The sequence below is a fragment of the Chrysemys picta genome, chromosome 21, assembly GCF_011386835.1.
Source record: "Chrysemys picta bellii isolate R12L10 chromosome 21, ASM1138683v2, whole genome shotgun sequence".
NCBI lineage: Eukaryota > Metazoa > Chordata > Testudines > Emydidae > Chrysemys > Chrysemys picta.
In genome coordinates this window covers 1,245,034-1,264,718 of record NC_088811.1, presented here as the reverse complement: position 1 = coordinate 1,264,718, position 19,685 = coordinate 1,245,034, and the positions used below count along the sequence as shown (strand labels likewise).

Genomic DNA, 19,685 nt, shown 5'->3' with positions numbered 1-19,685 from the left:
AAACCTAGATAAATTCATAGAGGATAGATCCATCAATGGCTGTTAGCCAGGATAGTCAAGGATCGTGTCCCTAGCCTCTGTTTGCCAGAAGCTGGGAATGAGTGACATGGGATGGATCACTTGATCATTACCTGTTCTGATCATTCCCTCTGGGGCACCTGGCATTGGCCACTGTCGGAAGACAGGATACTGGGCTAGATGGACCTTTGGTCTGACTCAGTATGGCTGTTCTTACTCTCGTATGAGAGAGTGACTAAAAAGACTGGGACTATTGAGCTTGGAAAAAGCTGACTAAAGGGGGTTATGATAGAGGTCTATAAAATCTTGAATGGAGTGGAGAAAGTGAATAGGGAAGTGTTATTTATTCCTTCACATAACACAAGAACCAGGGTCACCCAATGAAATTAATAGGCAGCAGGTTTAAAATGCAAAAGGAAGTACTACTTCACACAACACAGAGTCAACATGTGGAACTTGTTTGCAGGGGATGTTGTGAAGGCCAAAACTATAAGTAGATTTTAAAAAGAATTGGATAAGTTTTTGGAGGATAGGTTCATCAATGGCTATTAGCCAAGATGGTCCAGGTACAAACCCATGCTCTGGATGCCCCATAGCCTCTGACTGCCAGATGGTTGGACTGGACAACAAGGGATTGATCGCTTCACACTAGCCTTTTTCTGTTCATTTCACTGAGCTCTGGCATCCTTCTCCTAGGTTGAACAGAAATATTCTTTAATTGAGTGTGGATACATACTAGAAGAAATCAAAATTTTATAGGTAGAAAAGTTAATTTTGCCTTTTATCAATAGACCATTGTGTGGAGAGATAATATTGATCATATGTGAATGGAGATTGCTGTAGTCTGGTGAATCTGGCACCCATAAATTGAGTGGCTGTATCAAGCATAAAAATCAGTTTCTTCTGCAGCTTTGCCTGAAAGGAAACTTGAGTCACAATGGTGATCTCCACAACTCTTTAAGCTTCAATTCCCTTTGTGATACCATCATCTGTCCCAGATTCCAAATCTACTTTGTCATAATAAAGTACAAGGTTTTTTACCCTGCATAAATTTGTCTAGCTACAGTGTATTCAGTGGACCAGTCAGTAAGCACTGTAATAAATCTAGCTTTCTATATGAATTGTTGAGATCTTTCTGTCAGTTATTGGGCTAGTTGCACCTCTAACCCCTTCTGCTCTCCCTGAGTGCACCCCCATTCAGGCCTGCAGGCAATCACCTCTTTTGGGTAGGAATAGTGTGATTCTCCTATTCTCAGACCAGGCATTGGGCTGCAATACTCTGCTACTAACTGGTTACATCGGTAGATCTGACTTCAGAACCTGCAGTTCTGTTCCTCAGGAGCTATAACCAGTGGCATCCAGTGACCAAAAGGCTTTCTTAAAGCAAAGTATTGTTAGTTTAATATTAAAGCATTTCAGAGAAAATAACAGTCTATAATTATTCCTGTTTTACCTAAGGCTTATCATCCCCCTGGAAACTTGGGGAAGGGCCCCAGCTGATTCAGACACTATTGCAGGACATGTCTCTGTGTCCGTATCAGTCTGTTTCCTCAACAAATTGACAACTGCCCCTACTCCCTCTCTAGAGAGACCTTTTACCCATTCAGAGTCCATTACTAGGCTCCCAGGCTTGGAAAAACAATTGTGGCTTTGGCTTTGGCTGGGGCCTAGAAATAGCATCTTCACTAAGCCATTGTCTTGTAATTGTCCCCAAAGGTTTGTTGGGAGACTCTTATTTAGAGCTATTGAGTTGCCTTTCTGTTTGTTTTTCCAACAGCTCCCTATTAAGCTAAACCAATACATTTGTACAGAAAGCCCAATGTAGCTATACAGTGACTATCTTGCTAATCAGGTCACGTGCGGTAATTATTACAGATCAGAATTGCTATATAAAATATCCGCTCCACATTCACCACATCTTTCGATATTTTGCAATTTCCTTTCTAAAAGTCTTATACTTCATGGGTGTAAATATATTTTGAGCCCAAGTTAAGGATGTTTTCTGCAAATTATAGAGTATTTTAAAAATCTGTAAAACTGAAATGATGTTTAGTGAATGTGGTAAATTTTGTTAAATGAGGTGGCAAACTGTTGGATCTCATATTTCATTTTATGAAGAGGTCTGGAAATAGGAACTTCCTATGGACAAAGTAACATGTTTTCTGCTTTCATGCATTTCACAAATTAAACTGCCTAGCTGTGACAGCATTAGCTAATTTGCAACTGCATGGTTGTAACATAGTATTAGAAAGAGGACATTGTCCTTTTGAAATTAAACCAAATTTTGTTGCTGCAGCAAGTAATCGGATTGTATTTTTTTTTTACTTCAAAATGTACTTTGGGCTAGAAAATAATCTGTGACTTACCTTTATGTCAAAAATAACTCTTTGAATTACCTGGCCTGTAGCTGAAAGGCCTTGTCCCAAACTCTCCCCTTTCCAGTCCCCTCTTCTCAGAGTACTAATAGCGTAGTTTGACTTGTATATTTGGACGGGGGGCACCTCCAGTCAAGCCAATGGGGCTGTGCATGGGGGCAAATTCTGTGCTGGCCCATAGGGGCGCCATTTCAGGTTTTGGGGAGGGGGATCTTTAACCATGATTCCAGGGGCTACTGAGGCAACTGAAAACTATATATATATATTTTTTTAAGATAACTTAGAAATTATCTGACAGGAGCACTGTATCTAATTCCTATATCAAGAAAGAAAATTAAATAAATATTAGACTCACTTGACTCTAATACTAACATGATCTGACATTGTGGCAAGACACTTAAGGGACACTGGTTAGGTTTAAAATTGCAATGTATATTCTTTCTCAGATACACTTACTAAAGTCAGAATGGACCATCGTGATCATCTAGTCTGACACCTGGACGTTGCAGACCACAGAACCTCACCCACTCACTCATGTGGTAGATCCCTAATCTTTGGCTGAGTTACTAAAGTCCTCAAATCATGGTTTAAAGTTACAGAGAATTCACCATTTACACTAGTTTAAACCTGCAAGTGACCCATGCCCCATGCTGCAGAGGAAGTGAAAAACCACCAGGGTCTCTGCCAATCTGACTTGGAGGAAAATTCCTTCCCGACTACTCATATGGTGATCAGTTAGACTCTGAGAATGTGGGCAAGATCCACCAGTCACTCAGCTCATTCCCAGCATTTCCTGTTCTTTCCTGCCAGACCTGACTCTATTTTTCTTGGGCGTCTCTGCAACAGTGTTTTCCCCAGTCAATTCTTAGTTCTTTACTTCCCATTTTATACTCTTAAATTGCTATGGTTTTGTACTCATTTGTTTAATTTACTAATTGTTAGTAGAGTTTCAGATTTTACATAGATTTTTTTTCCTAGTAAGACATTTCACTCTTAAAATGCTCTTCTGTACTGAAAAAGACAACTGCACGTATTCAAACAAAAGTGATAAGCAAATTGCCTGTGCTGATTTTGCAACCAGTATCACCTTCTGATATACATTGAACTTTCACAAGTCATGAAAGCTGAAATGCTTCAAGTAGGGGATATACTTCTCAGGATTTGCAGATTGAAGTCAAGTGATTTAGGAGCACAAGTCCCATTACATCCTTTTGAAAATCCCACCCATATGTACCTAAATATGAGTTTAGGAAATCTAACTTGAGGCTCCTATTTTTTGAGACTTTTGGCCTATGTATATTTTTAAAACAAGTGACTAACTTTGTTAATGTATTGTTAATGCTGAAGAAATTTTGTTTTGAAGTGACAAATATTTTATGTCACCAAGTTTGTAGTACAGATACAATTTTTGTTCCTGATACTGCAAACGCTTATGCACATATTTAACTTTAAGTACATGAATAGTCCCATTGAAGTTAATAGGACTATTCCTGTAGGTAAAGTTACATACCTGCTTAAGCATTTATAGGTTCAAGGCCTTAATTTTCAGTACTTGTGCATGTGACTTTGATTTTTGTTTGTCAATTAGTATCTCAAGGGGTGGATATACCCCATAGAATTTAGAGGGAGATTATCACAAGGAAAAGCTTTTGTTTGTTTGTTTGTTTGTTGTTGTTTTTTTCCCCCTTTTGCTATTATCATAGTAGGTACATCTTATTCAGAAAAGAAACATGATCTGCTAGGGCAAGTTTTCCATTGTATTTATGGGATAACAAACCACTTTAATCTTATTATAGGAGCTTACTCTGTGTGGCACAGAATGCCTTTTGCCATCAGTTTCATGTTAACTTCATCACAGTTCTTGTCAAAGTTGAATGGGTGAGATTTCCATTATCAATCAGATGCGAAGAATTTTTTCATTATGTGGCATTTGCTATGCTTAGAACTGCTGTCTAGCTTCTGCTACTGTGAGGCATCTTGATGGCTTAAAAAAGTGTTTTCTTTAGATCACAGGATAATAAATACTAAGGTAATAGGAGTGGAGAATGCTAAAAGGTGAGCTCATTTAGCAAATGAATATTGAGCTTAGGAGAGGGTGGGGAAGCATGTACGTATCATTAAAGTAACACACTATTTTTTGTTTCTTCAGTGTCATTTGGTCAAACTTACCATTCAACAAGATTAAATCTGCTTTGGAGGTCATCAACTCTGGGTGTCATCTCATGCAACAGTATTATTATTTGGATGGTTGGACCATTTTTAGGCCCTACCCTGAGATGGATTTTTCATTAGTACTCAGTGTAGTAAAGCAGGATGGCAGCTACTTCTTCCATGCTGCTGATTACTTTGAAATGGTCTGGCTGGGTGGTTTTAAGGTTGGCTTTAGCCATTTTTGGAGTTGTGAATGTGTACCGAATTATTAGTTGTTCTTAAACTTTATTTTGGTTTAAAGCGTGCTTATCAGATCACCCAGTACATATGCAATATTCAAAAAAGCAATTTTAGAGCCTGGCTTATCAAATAGATTCTGACTTTTTCTCTTACCCCATTACTGAAAAGGAGAATTAACTTTAGACCCTTTCTAATATTCCTTCAAACAAAAACATGTGAAAATAAGCTTTAGCTCTGCAGTGTGCCTGTAGAGTCAAGGGCCCTGGTCTGAAAGTGCCCTGTCACCAAGACCCCTTTTAATTTAAATCTGGGGGGTGCATAGTTGGTAGGCCCCATCTGATCTCCAGTTACAGAGTATAATATGAGGAGAAACACTTTGTTTTTAAGTATGTGGATTGGAAGTGTTAGGATCTGAGGCCTATCAAGTATTTGTACCTAGTCGTTGCATAGTTCCAAAGCAGCAAGTTGAATTAGTACCCTGCCAAACTTTGCCCCTCTCAGATCACTATTTACAGAAGTCAGTTTCACCAGAAACTTTTTTCAGTCTTGCGAGATTGGTTGTTCACCAAGGAAAACTTCAAGTATTTAAAGAATTTATTCTCTCATTTTATATTTTGTAGGTTCTTAATAATTCCAATAATTTTGGCTATATCCTTTTCCAAGGAAATTGGTACAAGTGAATTTGTACAGAAAACTGCATTAAATAAGATCGCAGAAGACATAGGATAGCAAGTACTGGATCCTGGAATAATATCAGACTGGGAAAATTCTTTCCTGTTTTGGCTTTGACATTACAGCATGAACCAGTACCATCCAATTTCTTGTAGAAAAGAGCAAAACCCAAAGTGAAACCCATATTTATGCTAAGAGTTGCACTCAAATATGTTACCCTGAAAGGGCCATAAGAGCTGCTGTGTTACTCCTGGAGATCAGCAGTTTATGTACATGGTTGCTAATGGCATGAATACAACCCATTAGAGTAGACGTTTATTGTGGAGTTGATCATGAGATCTAATTAAAATCAAAAGATCCAGTGGATCTAGTTTGCTCTCTCAGTTGCACTTTGTCCTGATTGCAGGCCTAGTTGCACACTCTGTCTTCTTTGGTCTCTCTGACTGCACCCTCTCAGGTATCTGGCCTTATGCCTTCAGCTCTCTCAGAGCTGGAATTTCTGTTTTCCCACTCTTGCATTGGCCCCGGTACACTGTGTATTGACTGTGCCTACTCAGCAGGGCTAACGGGATTTGACACCTGCAGTTCTTCCCTTTGAGAGTCTATGACCAGTGTTTAGTATAATGACCAGATAGTAGGGTTACCAACCCTCCAGGATTGGCCTGGAGTGTCCCGGAATTGGCATTGATCTCCCGGCGACTATTGAAAGCAATCCGGGAGGATATTTAAATAGGATATTTAGAGAAAATGACATTGTCGTCACAGGGGGGAGGAGGGAGAATCTCCTGGAATAGCTTCAATCAGAGTTGGCAACCCTACCAGACAGCCTTGCATCAAAGAATTGTTTAATCTTAACAATCGGAAAATAGCATAGTTTTAAAATCCTTTTCTCTCTATCTACATGCATGTCTCTTACCTAAAGCCCTACCATCCTGTGATGGTCTAATTTGAGAGACAGATGATCTTGGGTGTCAGCCTGAACAATTTCCTGACAGCAATTAATCTCCCTCTGGAAAAGAGTGTCTTTTTATTCAGTCTGAGTTCTTTTATTCTCAGTTCCCAGCACTGCCCTGTGTGGCAAAACAGGTTTTGCACCTTGACTGGAGTCATGAGGTAGAATCAGCTCAGGCATTGTCTTTTAACCACTCTAAATTGTTTACTAGCTTGAGTCATTTCCTCCTTCCTGCTTGTTTTCCCAAAAGTCCTGTTGATTTAACCCGCTATAGTTATGTAGTAAACATCCCAATAACTGGCCAACATGCAGTAGTCATAAACTATTACAGAACAGCTCGTGTCTGTCACACGCATCACTGCATATCGTATAAAATAATCTGCTGTGCTTGCATGAGCAGTTGATCTAACAGGATGCATATTGTTGTACTTCACATAAGAGAGCACAATCAAGCCTTAAAAATACTTGGGCTATTCAGCTACTAGCTTGCACCCAGGTTCTGCTTTCCAAAGTGATTTTAAAATCCTCCTAATCCTGTATTTCTCATTTTCCTTGTTATTGGTTACTGTAGCTGTACATTACTATACCATAGGTTCTCAGCCGTGTGTGTGTAACTTTCTATTGGTGGGGACTCGGGAGGTCTAGTTAGTTGGCCCAAATTTGGGTGAGTGATGATGCAACACTATGTGCCAGTTCACAGTACTGCTCATGGGGTCACAATGCTACAACGAACATGCAGGTTAGTGTCTGAGGACCTCCTGGAGGAAGTGAGTCTCGGCGGGGTGGGGGTGGGGGGTTGCGCAAGGGCAGCGTGAGTATCTTTTCAGCTATTGTGTGGGGGTGGCCTCAGAGATTAAAAACGTACAAAAATGTTGAGTGGGTATGTGATTGAAAAATAATTGAGAACCTCTATAAACACTTTGAAAATGTCTTCTAACATCATGTTGGCTTCTATGTTATGAAAATAAAATGGACTGATATTTGAAACACAAATCTAGTATTTTATAAACGTGGGGTCTGAAAAATTGACCATATACTTATGAGCCAAAGCCTGTTGGGAAGTTGATGTTTGTTTAAAAGGTACATACAGTATATAAAAACATACATAAAATATATAAAATTATACATATTTTGACTATTCTCACTCTGTACACCATCTAGAAGAGAAGTGGGTGGGGTGAGCTAGAACTAACAGAACTTGTGCCTGTTATTGTCCAGAGCACTTGACTGATGCAGTATCCTGCTCCCCTGTTAGTCTCAAACTTAAAGACAATCTAAAGACAGACTCTTGCATTGTGTACACAATGTGCAGCACAAATGAGTTTGGATCCTTATTGGAGCCTTTAGATGCTATTGAAAATAGATAATCATGAAAATGTTAATAGTACCGGGATTTCTACTAGAGTGTTGCCATGAATTTTGCTAATAAATTTGAACACCCAACCCTTGTGGTTACTGGAGAAAGGTTAATTTTTGTCTCACCCTCACCCCTTTTCCCATTCTGCAGTCACCTGACTAATGCATGGGGCAAGACTTTCCATCACTCTACCCCCACTGCCAGCCCTCTAGATACTCTGAGGCCAGGTCTGCACTAGAAGCACTACGTCAGCTGCGCTGCTGTAGTGTGTCTGGTGAAGATACAATCTGCCGACGGGATCACATCTCCTGCTGAAGTAGCACCAGTGTGGACCTGCGCATAGATTGCTGTAACCTGCATCGCTCGGGGGGGGGGGGGGGGGAGGGTATTTTTTCACAGCCCTGAGCTATGTAAGTTAGATCGACTTAAGCGGTAGTGTAGACCTGCCCTAAGGAACTGTGTGTGCTTTCCCAAGTGGCTGAAGAATGAAACTGATCTGACTGTGGTCAGATCTACTTCTCACAGAGATCTCAATAGCTAGTGGAAGTTGACAAGACTGAATTTTTACTCTGCTGCAGCTTGGCAAAGCTGTTTCAATAGCTGAAGAGATACTTGGGATGTCTGCAGATTTAGGCCAGGTATCTACTAGAAGAGGTTTGCCAGAAAACCAAACTGGCAAATCCTCCCAGTGTAGATGCAGTTTATACTGGCAAAAAAGTGCTTTTTCCAGTATGGCTTATATAACTTCCCTGAGTGAAATAATCTATACCAGCAAATATGCAGTGTAGTTGAAGCCACGTCAGTCCGAGGATATTAGAAAGACTGTTTGAGATAGCGACAAAGATTCCTGTGGCACCTTATAGACTAACAGATGTATTAGAGCATAAGCTTTCGTGGGTGAATACCCACTTCATCAGATGCATGTGTTGAGATAATATCTTTTATTGGACCAATTTATGTTGGTGAAAGAGACAAGCTTTCAAGCTCTGCATCTTGTTTCTCTCACTATACCAGCAAAAGCAGTTTTTGCTGCTATAAAAATGTTGCCAGAAATGATACCCCAAGCAACATTACTATATTGCCACAATTCTAATGGATACCAGGCCTTAGAAAGCTGGCATTGCTTCAGTTTATATTCAGTTGGCATTCAGAACGTTACCTTTTGTGATCATAAGGGATAGATATTTGATGGCTTTTAAAATGAAATCTTAAATTCTCCCAAAGTTAATTGGTTTTCCTACTGCCACTTGCCATGGAAAGCTACCTGCTCCTCAGTGGCAAGTAGGCTAGTGGATTTTTCAGGTCTTGTTAATTTGATTTTACTATAACAATTTCCCCCCTCATGTTAGATGCATCATATGTATTCTTTTCCTTCTAGATGATCATGGGAACAGCAATGGCAGTCATGTAAAAATCTTTTTACCGAAGAAGCTGCTTGAATGTCTACCGAAATGTTCAAGTTTACCAAAAGAGAGGCACCGCTGGAACACTAATGAGGTAGCTAATTTTTTTTCTTTTGATAGCACTTTTCTTGGTGCTTATTGGCTGTTTTCTTGCTCAAGAAAACTCAGGAAATATTGTAGGTGAAATTGTTAATATGGAAACCCATGACCTTTGGTATCTAACAGAAGCTGACTGACTTTCTGAGACACTTCTGTTATTTAATGAGCTTTGAACTGTGCTAGTTTCAAAAAGACAGAATGAGCATGCTGACTAATTTGGTAGGAGTCTGTTCTGTTTGTATATGTTGCAGTGTTTCTCAAAGGCGTAGTTAAACTCGACATGTGTCTGATTTAAATGTTCTTACTGTTGTCAGGACTTAATGAAGATATGGCTTTGGTACTGTACTAAACACTATTGTTTTGAAAATGCGAAATTACTGTTAAAATGGATAATGATAGACTTCCTAGCAGTAAAGCAATACTTATTCCTCCTTGCAAAATGGATTTGAGACTTAGCTAGCTTAGCAACTACTGAGAAACCCTTAAGAGCAGAGGATGCAACTAATAAAGTATTTCAGACCTGCAGTCCAGTTCTAAAAAGAAAGCAGGAGGTGATTCTCTGATTGTGCCTGTGTAACTCTTGTTAACCATAACAGGATTTTTGTGGTTGTTGTCAAGACAAGAAATGTACTCATTCCATTAATATTCAGTTGTTTAGGGGTACAAATTGAAACTTAAAGTGCAGTCTGTTTGTGTGTAAACCATTGCCTATTGAATCTCTTAGGTAGTAAGGGTGCAAGTTATATCTTAGTACCCTCAATATAGTTTTAGATATGAATTGTTTATTCAAATAATACCTGTCATATTTATGGAAAGTTGTTTTATAAGAAATAATAAGTTGTGGGGAAAAAAACCCAAATATTTTAGTGGATACCATAATTAAAATTTGACTCACTGTAATCAATTATTTGTATCAGATTTCAAAAGGTTTTAACTAAAAATGTACCGACAAAATGTACATGACAGCAGGTGATCACTCAAGCACAAAAACAAAAATCGTAATTTGTAAAAATCTGTTGAGCAGAGTTGGAAACATGTTATCGCTTTTTGTCTCAAATCTAAATTTGATCTTGCAAGTTGCAATTTACAAAATATTGTAATGAGATTAATTAGGTCAGGGTTTTTATTTTTTAATTGCCATCAAAAATTTAAAAATTTCTAGAGCAGTGCTCAGTATCATGCTTACATATGTGTTGTCTCACATGAATTGGGCTGTAATTTGCAACTTAGTCATTAGGTTTTTCTTTTTTAATTGACTTTCTTCTGTGATAGCATTTATATTTGCAACAAAGCATGAATTAGTAGCAATTCCTATGGTTTTAAAAGATGCTGGTTTTAGAGAAATATTTAGGCAAGTACAACTCTTAACATGGCCGGAACAATAGAGCAGTATTTTATCTTGAATGAGCTTGGTGATTTCAGACACTTCTCTGGATGACAAAGCCATTAAAAAGTGTAAACTTTGTTTTTTCGTGTCACGTCATTCATACAAGACTATCACAAAAATCTTCACATAATGCTGTCATTTATGCACATAAATTGTAAACTTTAATTATAATATCTCATGCAGATAGCATCTATAGTTATAGGAATTCTGGGTAAAATTACCCAGTAGTCAAGTTTGAGGGGGAAATGATTGAATATGGGGTGAACTAGAAGGTGTGTGGAATATGATTTGCCTTTCTGGTGCTCACAAGGTGTAATAGGCTAGGAGAAGAGATTGAGAGTATCCTCTGAATGTGGGGTATGTGTCAGTCACTGTTGGGAGCTGTGTTCAAATCTTTTAATAGTACTTGTCGTGGTATAATTGATGCAAGTATGTCTTAAACAATTTGCCAATAAAATTAATTTTAGCTACAATTACTGTAAGTGATTATGATGATCTTCTCAGCACTACATTGTCTGTGGAGAATCAGTTTAGCTTAGTCTTTTGGATGTGGACCTTGACACTGTCATCTGTACCTTTGTTACCTCTGAAAAGTTATTACTGTAGACCATCACAAGTGATGTAAGGATGAGATTCACTGGCAGCGGCCAAGAGACTAATTCTGCCCTTGGATTAAGGCTCGTGGTTTCCATTAATTTCAGTGTATATTGTACTGCTTTCAATTTATCTGTGAATGTATTTAAAGGGTTGACCTTTATGGGTGGTCATAGTGGCCTGGCCTTTGTACCAAGAGAAGAGAATCTTCTGCCTAAACTAAGTTTAGCAGCATTAAATTTTCTTCAGCAGAACACAGTCTTAAATATTGGTGTAGATGCACAAAAATTATATACTGTGAATAATAAAATCAGTAGGATATGAAAACAGTGAAAGTGGGGATCCTGTCCCTTTCTCCATGACTGTGGTTCTTATTCTGAATTAAGTAAACTTCGACATTATTATATTTCTTGTTTAAGATTAACTGATTCTGTCACCAAACCTTGATTCCATATCATTGTATAAAATTGTTATTGAGAGAACATTGTGAATTGACAAGTACTTGACACAACCAAAGATTACTTTAGTCTATTGTAGATTATCTTCTCCTGACTCTGTAACTGTATTTTTTGTACTCCTGCAAAACTACTTTGGGGATATTTAACTTAATTTTAAAGAGCAAAACACAGTTTCTCAGCTATTTAATATTCAGTACATAGGTTTTTTAAAAACTGGGGTTTTGCAAAAAATGCAATAAGCAGTTAGAGAAGTGGGGCATTTTAAAATGCTTAAAATTTTTTATTGAGATTTGATTTCAGATGATTCAGTTTTAACTAAAATAATGGAAATATATTTGCTTATCAAAATCTCATCTATTTTTAAATCAACTTCATGGTGTTCTTATATTTCATGGTGAAGAAAGTGTTCCTTGTAAATTCTAATTTTTTTTTACTAGAGATTGTAAAATCATCACTTTAGCCAACCCACTTAATTATGGCTTTACATTTTTGAGATACTGAGACACTGTATATACATTGCTGTTTGGGATGGTAAAAGTGGGATTTCATATGAATTCTCAGTTAAGCCCAACATCATAACTATTTTTCAGAAAATGATTGTGTGAAACTGGATTTGAATAGCATTGTTTTTGACTATTAATATTTGTGAAGTAGAATTTCTGTTCCTCTTGTTTTTACTATACAAAGAGGCAATGTTTTCCCCTTCAAACTGATGTTTTTGTAGATGTGCTTGTTCTGGAAAGATAGTCTCTCCACAACTAAACCTGAAGCTATTTCCCATTATAAGACCAATTTTTTCATACAATAAAATCCTGAAACTTCACACATTGTGTCATCCTTTGATAACTTTTTTGAGAAGTCTGGAAGAAATCAGAAAAGGAGGGTTAAAGTTGTGATAGTCTGAAATTTTACCTGAAGTCCTGTTTTGGAGTATATTTATTTCCAAAATGGTTGACCTAGAAACTCCTCCTCCTTCCACAGGAACAGCAGCGTTCAGGAGATGCTCCTAGGACTATGGATTAAAATAACTCTGAGCACCAGTTCTCGCACCAGCTCAGGGCAGTTTTCTGTTTGTGAATAACATAAAATGATTCCTGATCTTTCTTCAAGAAGTTTTTCCACAACATTCAAAACACATCATTTGCGTGTCAAGATATCATAGCTCAATTGAGAAACATTTACCATTTAATTTTTCAGTTGGCCCAGAGGACTTTTAAGAATACATTTGAAAGAATAGATTTTTGTTTCCTTGATAGCTAGATAGATGTAGTTATGATACTTAACATCATTTTTCTTCAACATATTCAATTCAGAATTACTTTGCTGTTCTTTTAATGCATTTGTCAGTTTGGAATGGATATGAATTAGTGTAAAACTTAAACTGTGGTTATATTTTGAGCATTTATTTATGTATAGAAAGTGAGAAAGAATTATTGAATTCTTAAAACCAGGTAATCTGGGAGACAATATCTTCAGAGCAGCAAAGAGTCCTGTGGCACCTTATAGACTAACAGACGTATTGGAGCATAAGCTTTCGTGGGTGAATACCCACTACTTCGGATGCATCTTCAGAGTGTACCAAGAGTATTAATTGATGGTGTTAAGCAACTTTTGTAGTTGTGTTTTGGCCTCTAAGAAGTTACTAAAAATGGTTGCCTGTTTAAATTGTGAGTTTTTCGGGACAAAGACCATTTTGTTCTGTTTTTAATTTGAGATTCCTAGGGTACTTCCTGACCCTGAAAAATAAGAGTACTCGTGACCACCTACTCCGCATAACCATCTGTTAAAGCCAAAATCCTGTGAATGTTGTGCCAGTCTTTGATTAGTCAGCTTTCAGCTGCTTATTTTTGTAGGTCTTTCTGAATTAGTGTCTTGTGTTTTGTAATATTTCGTTATATGAGTCAAATCACCTGTTGCTACATAATTTGCTAAGAGATTTTAAATGCTTTTAAGCTACATTTTCTGGTTCACAATAAATATATAGGTATGGAAAATCCATAGAAAAGTTGTTTGGGGAATTGGAAAAAAGAAAGCCCCGATTAATATGCATCAGATTAAACACAGATCTAATGCAGATCTAATGTAGACTTGATATTTGTAATGTCTGTGTTTTAATAAACAAAAATACATGTAGGCCAACTCTCACTAAACCTTAGCTATAACCACAGTGCTACACATAACTACTTTCAGAGTTAGGTACAGTCAAGATGAGTGGGAGCGACCGAATCTATCCCATTGTAACTATCCCCCCCCCCATGCAGAGCGCGTGCGGCTAACAGGGCGCAGTCGGCCGGATGGTGCCATTTACATGGGGCTCCGACAGCCACAGAGAGCCCCTCCTCTCCCCTGCAGCTGAGAGCACTCCCTCCCTGCATTCGCAGATCACCAGCCGGCCGTTCGCACCGGCAGTCTGGAGCTCCTCCCCCTGCTCCTCCTCCCCAACACGCTGGTCTGAGCGGCAGGGTAAGGGGGCCAGGGGGTCGGAGAAGGGGCAGGGAGGTTCTGGAGGGGGCAATCAAGAGACAGGGAGCGGGGGGGGGGGGGTCGGGAGTTCGGGGCGGGCTTTCTGGGGGGGGGTGGATAAGGTTTTGGGCAGTCAGGGTACAGGTAGGGGGTAGGGTCCGGGGGGGCCTCAGGAGGGGGCAGTTAGGGGACAAGGAACAGGGAGGCTTAGGTAGGGGGTGGGGTTCTGGAGGGCAGTTAAGAGCAGGGGTCCCAGGAGGGGTGGTCAGGGGACAAGGAGCGGGGGGGGGTGTTTGGGAGTTCTGGGGGGGGCTGTCAGGGGGCAGGGGAGAGGGATCGGAGCAGTCGGGACAGGGAGCAGAGGGGTTTAGATGGGTCGGGAGTTCTGGGGGGGGCTGTCAGGGGGTGGGGAGTGGCTGGATGGGGCGTGGGAGTCCCAGGTCTCTGTCTGGGGGTGTGGATAAGGGTTGGGGTAGTCAAGGGACAGGTAGGGGGTAGGGTCCTAGGGGGCCAGTTAGGATGCAGGGAGGGTCTCAGGAGGGGGCAGTCAGGGGACAAGAGGCAGGGAGGCTTAGGTAGGGATGGAGTCCTGGGGGGCAGTTAGGGGCAGGAGTCCCAGGAGGGGTCAGTCAGGGGACAAGGAGCGGGGGGAGGGTTGGGGGTTCTGAGGGGGGTGGGAAGTGGGAGGGGCAGGGCTAGAGCGGGGCTCCTCCCGTCCTCTTTTTTTGCTTGCTGAAATATGGTAACCCTAGGTATTTTTTACTGTCTTCGATACAACTCAATTATGCCTTTTAACTCAAACTTAATGAAAAGCATGAAGTAATTCAGATTGTTCCTTGTTATGTGTAGTTTGTGGAAACAGCAAGATGGCTAGTGTTATAAAACCTTTTACATAGTTGTACAACAGCCAGTACTTACAGGGCTGGAGTATTTTGACTACACAAACTAAATCAGCTCTGAAATCTCCTGAGAACAATGAGAATATTTCTTTGACTAATTGCTTATTGCCTATGCGGTAAAGGCATATAAAATGGCATTTGATAACATCCAAGACATATTAAGTATAACTTGCATTGTATTCAGTCTAGTCTTATGGTTTTTAAAGTTTGGTTTATCATGTAAAGTTAGGACTGTCACACGGTTACAAAAATTAATGATGAGATTAAAAAAAATCATGATAAATTGCCAATTTAATTGCACTAAACAATAATAAAATAGCCTTTAAATATTTTTGGATGTTTTCTACATTTTCAAATATATTGATTTGAATTACAACACAGAATATAAAGTGTACAGTGCTCACTTTATATTTTTTATTACAAATATTTGCACTGTAAAAGATAAACAAAAGGAATAGTATTTTTCAGTTCCCCTCTTACAAGTACTGTAGTGCAGTCTTTGTCATGAAAGCGCAACTTACAAATGTAGAAATTATTTTTTTTACATAACTGCATTAAAAAATAAAACGATGTAAAACTTCAGTGTTGACAAGCCCACACAGTCCTACTTCTTGTTCAGCCAATTGCTAAGGCTAGGTCTACACTACCCGCCTGAATCGGCGGGTAGAAATCGATCTCTCGGGGATCGAATTATCGCGTCTCGGGACGCGACAATCGATCCCCGAATCGACGCTCTTACTCCACCAGCGGAGGTGGGAGTAAGCGCCGTCAACGGGGAGCCGCGGAGGTCGATTTTGCCACCGTCCTCACAGCGGGGTAAGTCGGCTCCGATAGGTCTAATGCGTATCTTAAATCGACCCCCCCCCTCCCCCTCGTAGTGAAGACCTGCCTTAAGACAAACAAGTTTGTTTACATTCACAGGAGATAATACTGCCTGTTTCTTATTTAGAGTGTCACCTGAAAGTGAGAACAGGCATTTGAATGGTACTGTTGTAGCCAGCTTTGCAAGGTATTTATGTGCCAAATATGCTAAACATTTGTATGACCCTTCATGCTTCATCAGCATGGGAGCATGTCCTCTGGAATGGTGACCGAAGCATGAAGGGGCATACGAATGTTTAGCATACGAATAATTGACATCAATATATTTGAAAATGTAGAAAAACATCCAAAAATATTTATAATAAATTTAAATGGGTATTCTGTTTAACAATGCAATTAAAACTGCGATTAATCGCGATTAATTTTTTTAATTGAGTTAATTTGTTTGAGTTAATTGCTTGAGTTAACTGCATTAATTGACAGCCCTGTGTAAAGTATTCCAAACTCTAACTTCTTATTGAATCAAGTAATCTACTGAGGTCCAGTGTAGCATTACGAGGAAGAAGTGGCTTCTAAAATATCAGTACCCAGGGATGCTGTGCCTCTTGGCATGTAGAGTGTCTTCCTGTCTCTTCCTAGCAGAGCTCATTAGGTTGACAGAAGCTGGGGATACCTGCTGTTAATCACAGAAACAGCTCTCTTGAAGCTGTCTTCGTAGTTGAATGCACCACAGAGAGATTTATCTTCTTCAAGCGACATCAGAGCCATAGATTGGCCATGTGTTCAAGAAACAGTGATATTTACAAGTACATATGTGCATCTTTCTTTAAGTAATACCAAAGACACTGTGCTATAAACTCCTGAAGTTAATTTTTTGAATGCCAAACCAATTTGACAGTAGAGAATACTAAATTTCCCCCATAGAAATAGATTCCCTCAATTTCCTAACAAAATCCATCAGTACCTCTCATATTTAACCTTTTCCTTCCTGCATGGTAAAGAACCTCAGCTTATGTCCAGTCCTTTCATCCCAGTGTTCAGGTGCTTCATGAATTACCACAACTCTGAAGATGGCCACTGAAAGCTGTCACTTACCAGTTGAGGTATGTATTGACTGTCCAGTCAGTGTACTCCAGGTCAAATCCTGTTCAGCATCATGTCAGTTGTGATTGTTAGCTCACATGATGCTGAACACAGTTTGCCCTGGTCTGAATTAACTGGTCAGTATTGCCCAACATTGTGTCACGTAACTTTAGTCTTCACAGTTATGTTCAAACATGTTAATTTTCTAGTGAAGCCAAGCCCATTGAAAGAGGAGACTCAAAATAGGATCCCAGTGTACCTGGGGAATGGAAAAGAGACAAGAAATGGGATGCAGTTTCTGAGAAGGGAAAGACCGAGGGAAAGAACTCCTGCTGCTGGAGAGTGGGGGGGCCCGAGACTGGCTCAGAGGCTGCCAGAGCTGCTCAGGCGGCTCCCAGACCAGCTGCACCAGGCTGCTGCAGAGGTCACGGAGGTCATGGAAAGTCACGGAATCCGTGACAAACACGGAGCCTTAGTCATAATTACTATTATACAGTAGTATCCTGTTCCATAAATCATCCACAGGTTAAAAAAAAAAGACATTCAGAAAATAATGCAGTTTAGAAGATCCCAAAAGTAGGATTCTTAATTGCTGTTACAATGGTAAGTAAGTTATACAAGACTTAATTTGTCTATATGAATTGACATATAACTTGAAATTTATGACAATAGAAACATTTGCTGATATATTTTTAGCTCGTGAGTGGTAGGAGAAAGCGAGGGTGGAGACAAATCCCTGCTTCTTTCCTCTCCCCTCCCCCCACCCCCCCCAAGTGGCTGCAACTCTATTGAAGATTTATGTGTATTCTAAAAGAAACATGTCCTGGCCAAGTAACAGGTAGAACAGAGGCTGATTCTAAGCTGTCAACTGCCTCCCCCTGTTTTGATGCTCAGATTTGGAGCATCCCCATATTTCCAGTGCCTACCAGTCTTGCCCCAGGCCTGAGCAAGCCACAGCCCCATGCAAAGCACTGCATAAGGAAACTACCAGATCTCACAAAGTCATTACGTCTCTCTGCAAATCCAACCCCTTTTTCTGGTGAAGCTGGATTGCTGTCAAAATTGTAACAGGAGTGTTACCCACCAACTCCAAAAGTCAGAAGTTGTGGTAACAACCACCTTTCTGTACCCACTAATTTACATTGAGGGAAGGGACCAACTGACAGAGTTGCAGCTAGAGCTGAGCAAAATTCTGAATTTCCATCCCATGGGAAATACTGACATTTCAGCATTTGTTTTCATCCCATGTTGGGATGAAAAGTTGTAATTGCAAAAAAATTCTGTTTTGGAAATACTAGTGTTTTGACATTTTTGATTGAAATGAAACATTTCAACATTGCTGAAATTGAAATGGTGGTACAATGACTTGAAATGTCATTTTGTGTCAGTTCAGTATTAAATTGCATTTTTCAATTGTTGTGCATTGTTGTTTGGGAACCTGATAATCCCATTTTTCCTCATGGGCTAGGCCCCCTGTGTGGACTGTCTCTTGTGGAAAGCAACAGAGGGTCCTGTGGCACCTTTAAGACTAACAGAAGTATTGGGAGCATAAGCTTTCGTGGGTAAGAACCTCACTTCTTCAGATGCAAGTAATGGAAATCTCCAGAGGCAGGTATAAATCAGTATGGAGATAACGAGGTTAGTTCAATCAGGGAGGGTGAGGTGCTCTGCTAGCAGTTGAGGTGTGAACACCAAGGGAGGAGAAACTGCTTCTGTAGTTGGAAAGCCATTCACAGTCTTTGTTTAATCCTGATCTGATGGTGTCAAATTTGCAAATGAACTGGAGCTCAGCAGTTTCTCTTTGGAGTCTGGTCCTGAAGTTTTTTTGCTGTAAAATGGCTACCTTTACATCTGCTATTGTGTGGCCAGGGAGGTTGAAGTGTTCTCCTACAGGTTTTTGTATATTGCCATTCCTGATATCTGACTTGTGTCCATTTATCCTCTTGCGTAGTGACTGTCCAGTTTGGCCAGTGTACATAGCAGAGGGGTATTGCTGGCATATGATGGCATATATAACATTGGTGGACGTGCAGGTGAATGAGCCGGTGATGATGTAGCTGATCTGGTTAGGTCCTGTGATGGTATTGCTGGTGTAGATATGTGGGCAGAGTTGGCATCGAGGTTTGTTGCATGGGTTGGTTCCTGAGTTAGAGTTATGGTGCGGTGCGTGGTTGCTGGTGAGAATATGCTTAAGGTTGGCGGGTTGTCTGTGGGTGAGGACTGGCCTGCCTCCCAAGGTCTGTGAAAGTGAGGGATCATTGTCCAGGATGGGTTGTAGATCACTGATGATGTGTTGGAGAAGTTTAAGCTGAGGACTGTAGGTGATGGCCAGTGGAGTTCTATTGGTTTCTTTTTTGGGCCTGTCTTGTAGCAGGAGGCTTCTGGGTACACGTCTGGCTCTGTTGATTTGTTTCTTTATTTCCTTGTGTGGGTATTGTAGTTTTGAGAATGCTTGGTGAAGATGTTGTAGGTGTTGCTCTCTGTCTGAGGGGTTGGAGCAGATGCGATTGTACCTCAGTGCTTGGCTGTAGACGATGGATCGTGTGGTGTGACCGGGGTGGAAGCTGGAGGCATGAAGGTAGGCGTAGCGGTCGGTGGGTTTTCGGTATAGGGTGGTGTTAATGTGGCCATCGCTTATTTGTACGGTGGTGTCTAGGAAGTGGACCTCCCGTGTAGATTGGTCCAGGCTGAGGTTGATGGTGGGGTGGAAGC

General features: G+C 40.1%; 1 protein-coding gene across 26 annotated transcripts in view; it reads left to right on the top strand.

The window, feature by feature from the left end:
• CAMTA1 (calmodulin binding transcription activator 1) overlaps positions 1–19,685 on the top strand; it is a 913,810-nt gene that overhangs the window by 26,917 nt on the left and 867,208 nt on the right. For all 26 annotated transcript variants that reach the window (XR_010594216.1, XR_010594211.1, XR_010594214.1 and 23 more), the window contains exon 2: positions 9,144–9,262. Coding sequence is in view for 20 of the 26 variants with exons in the window: in XM_065574895.1 (XP_065430967.1) it covers positions 9,144–9,262 (119 nt within the window). In the remaining 6 variants the exon portion in view is untranslated. The remainder of the gene's footprint in view (positions 1–9,143; positions 9,263–19,685) is intronic.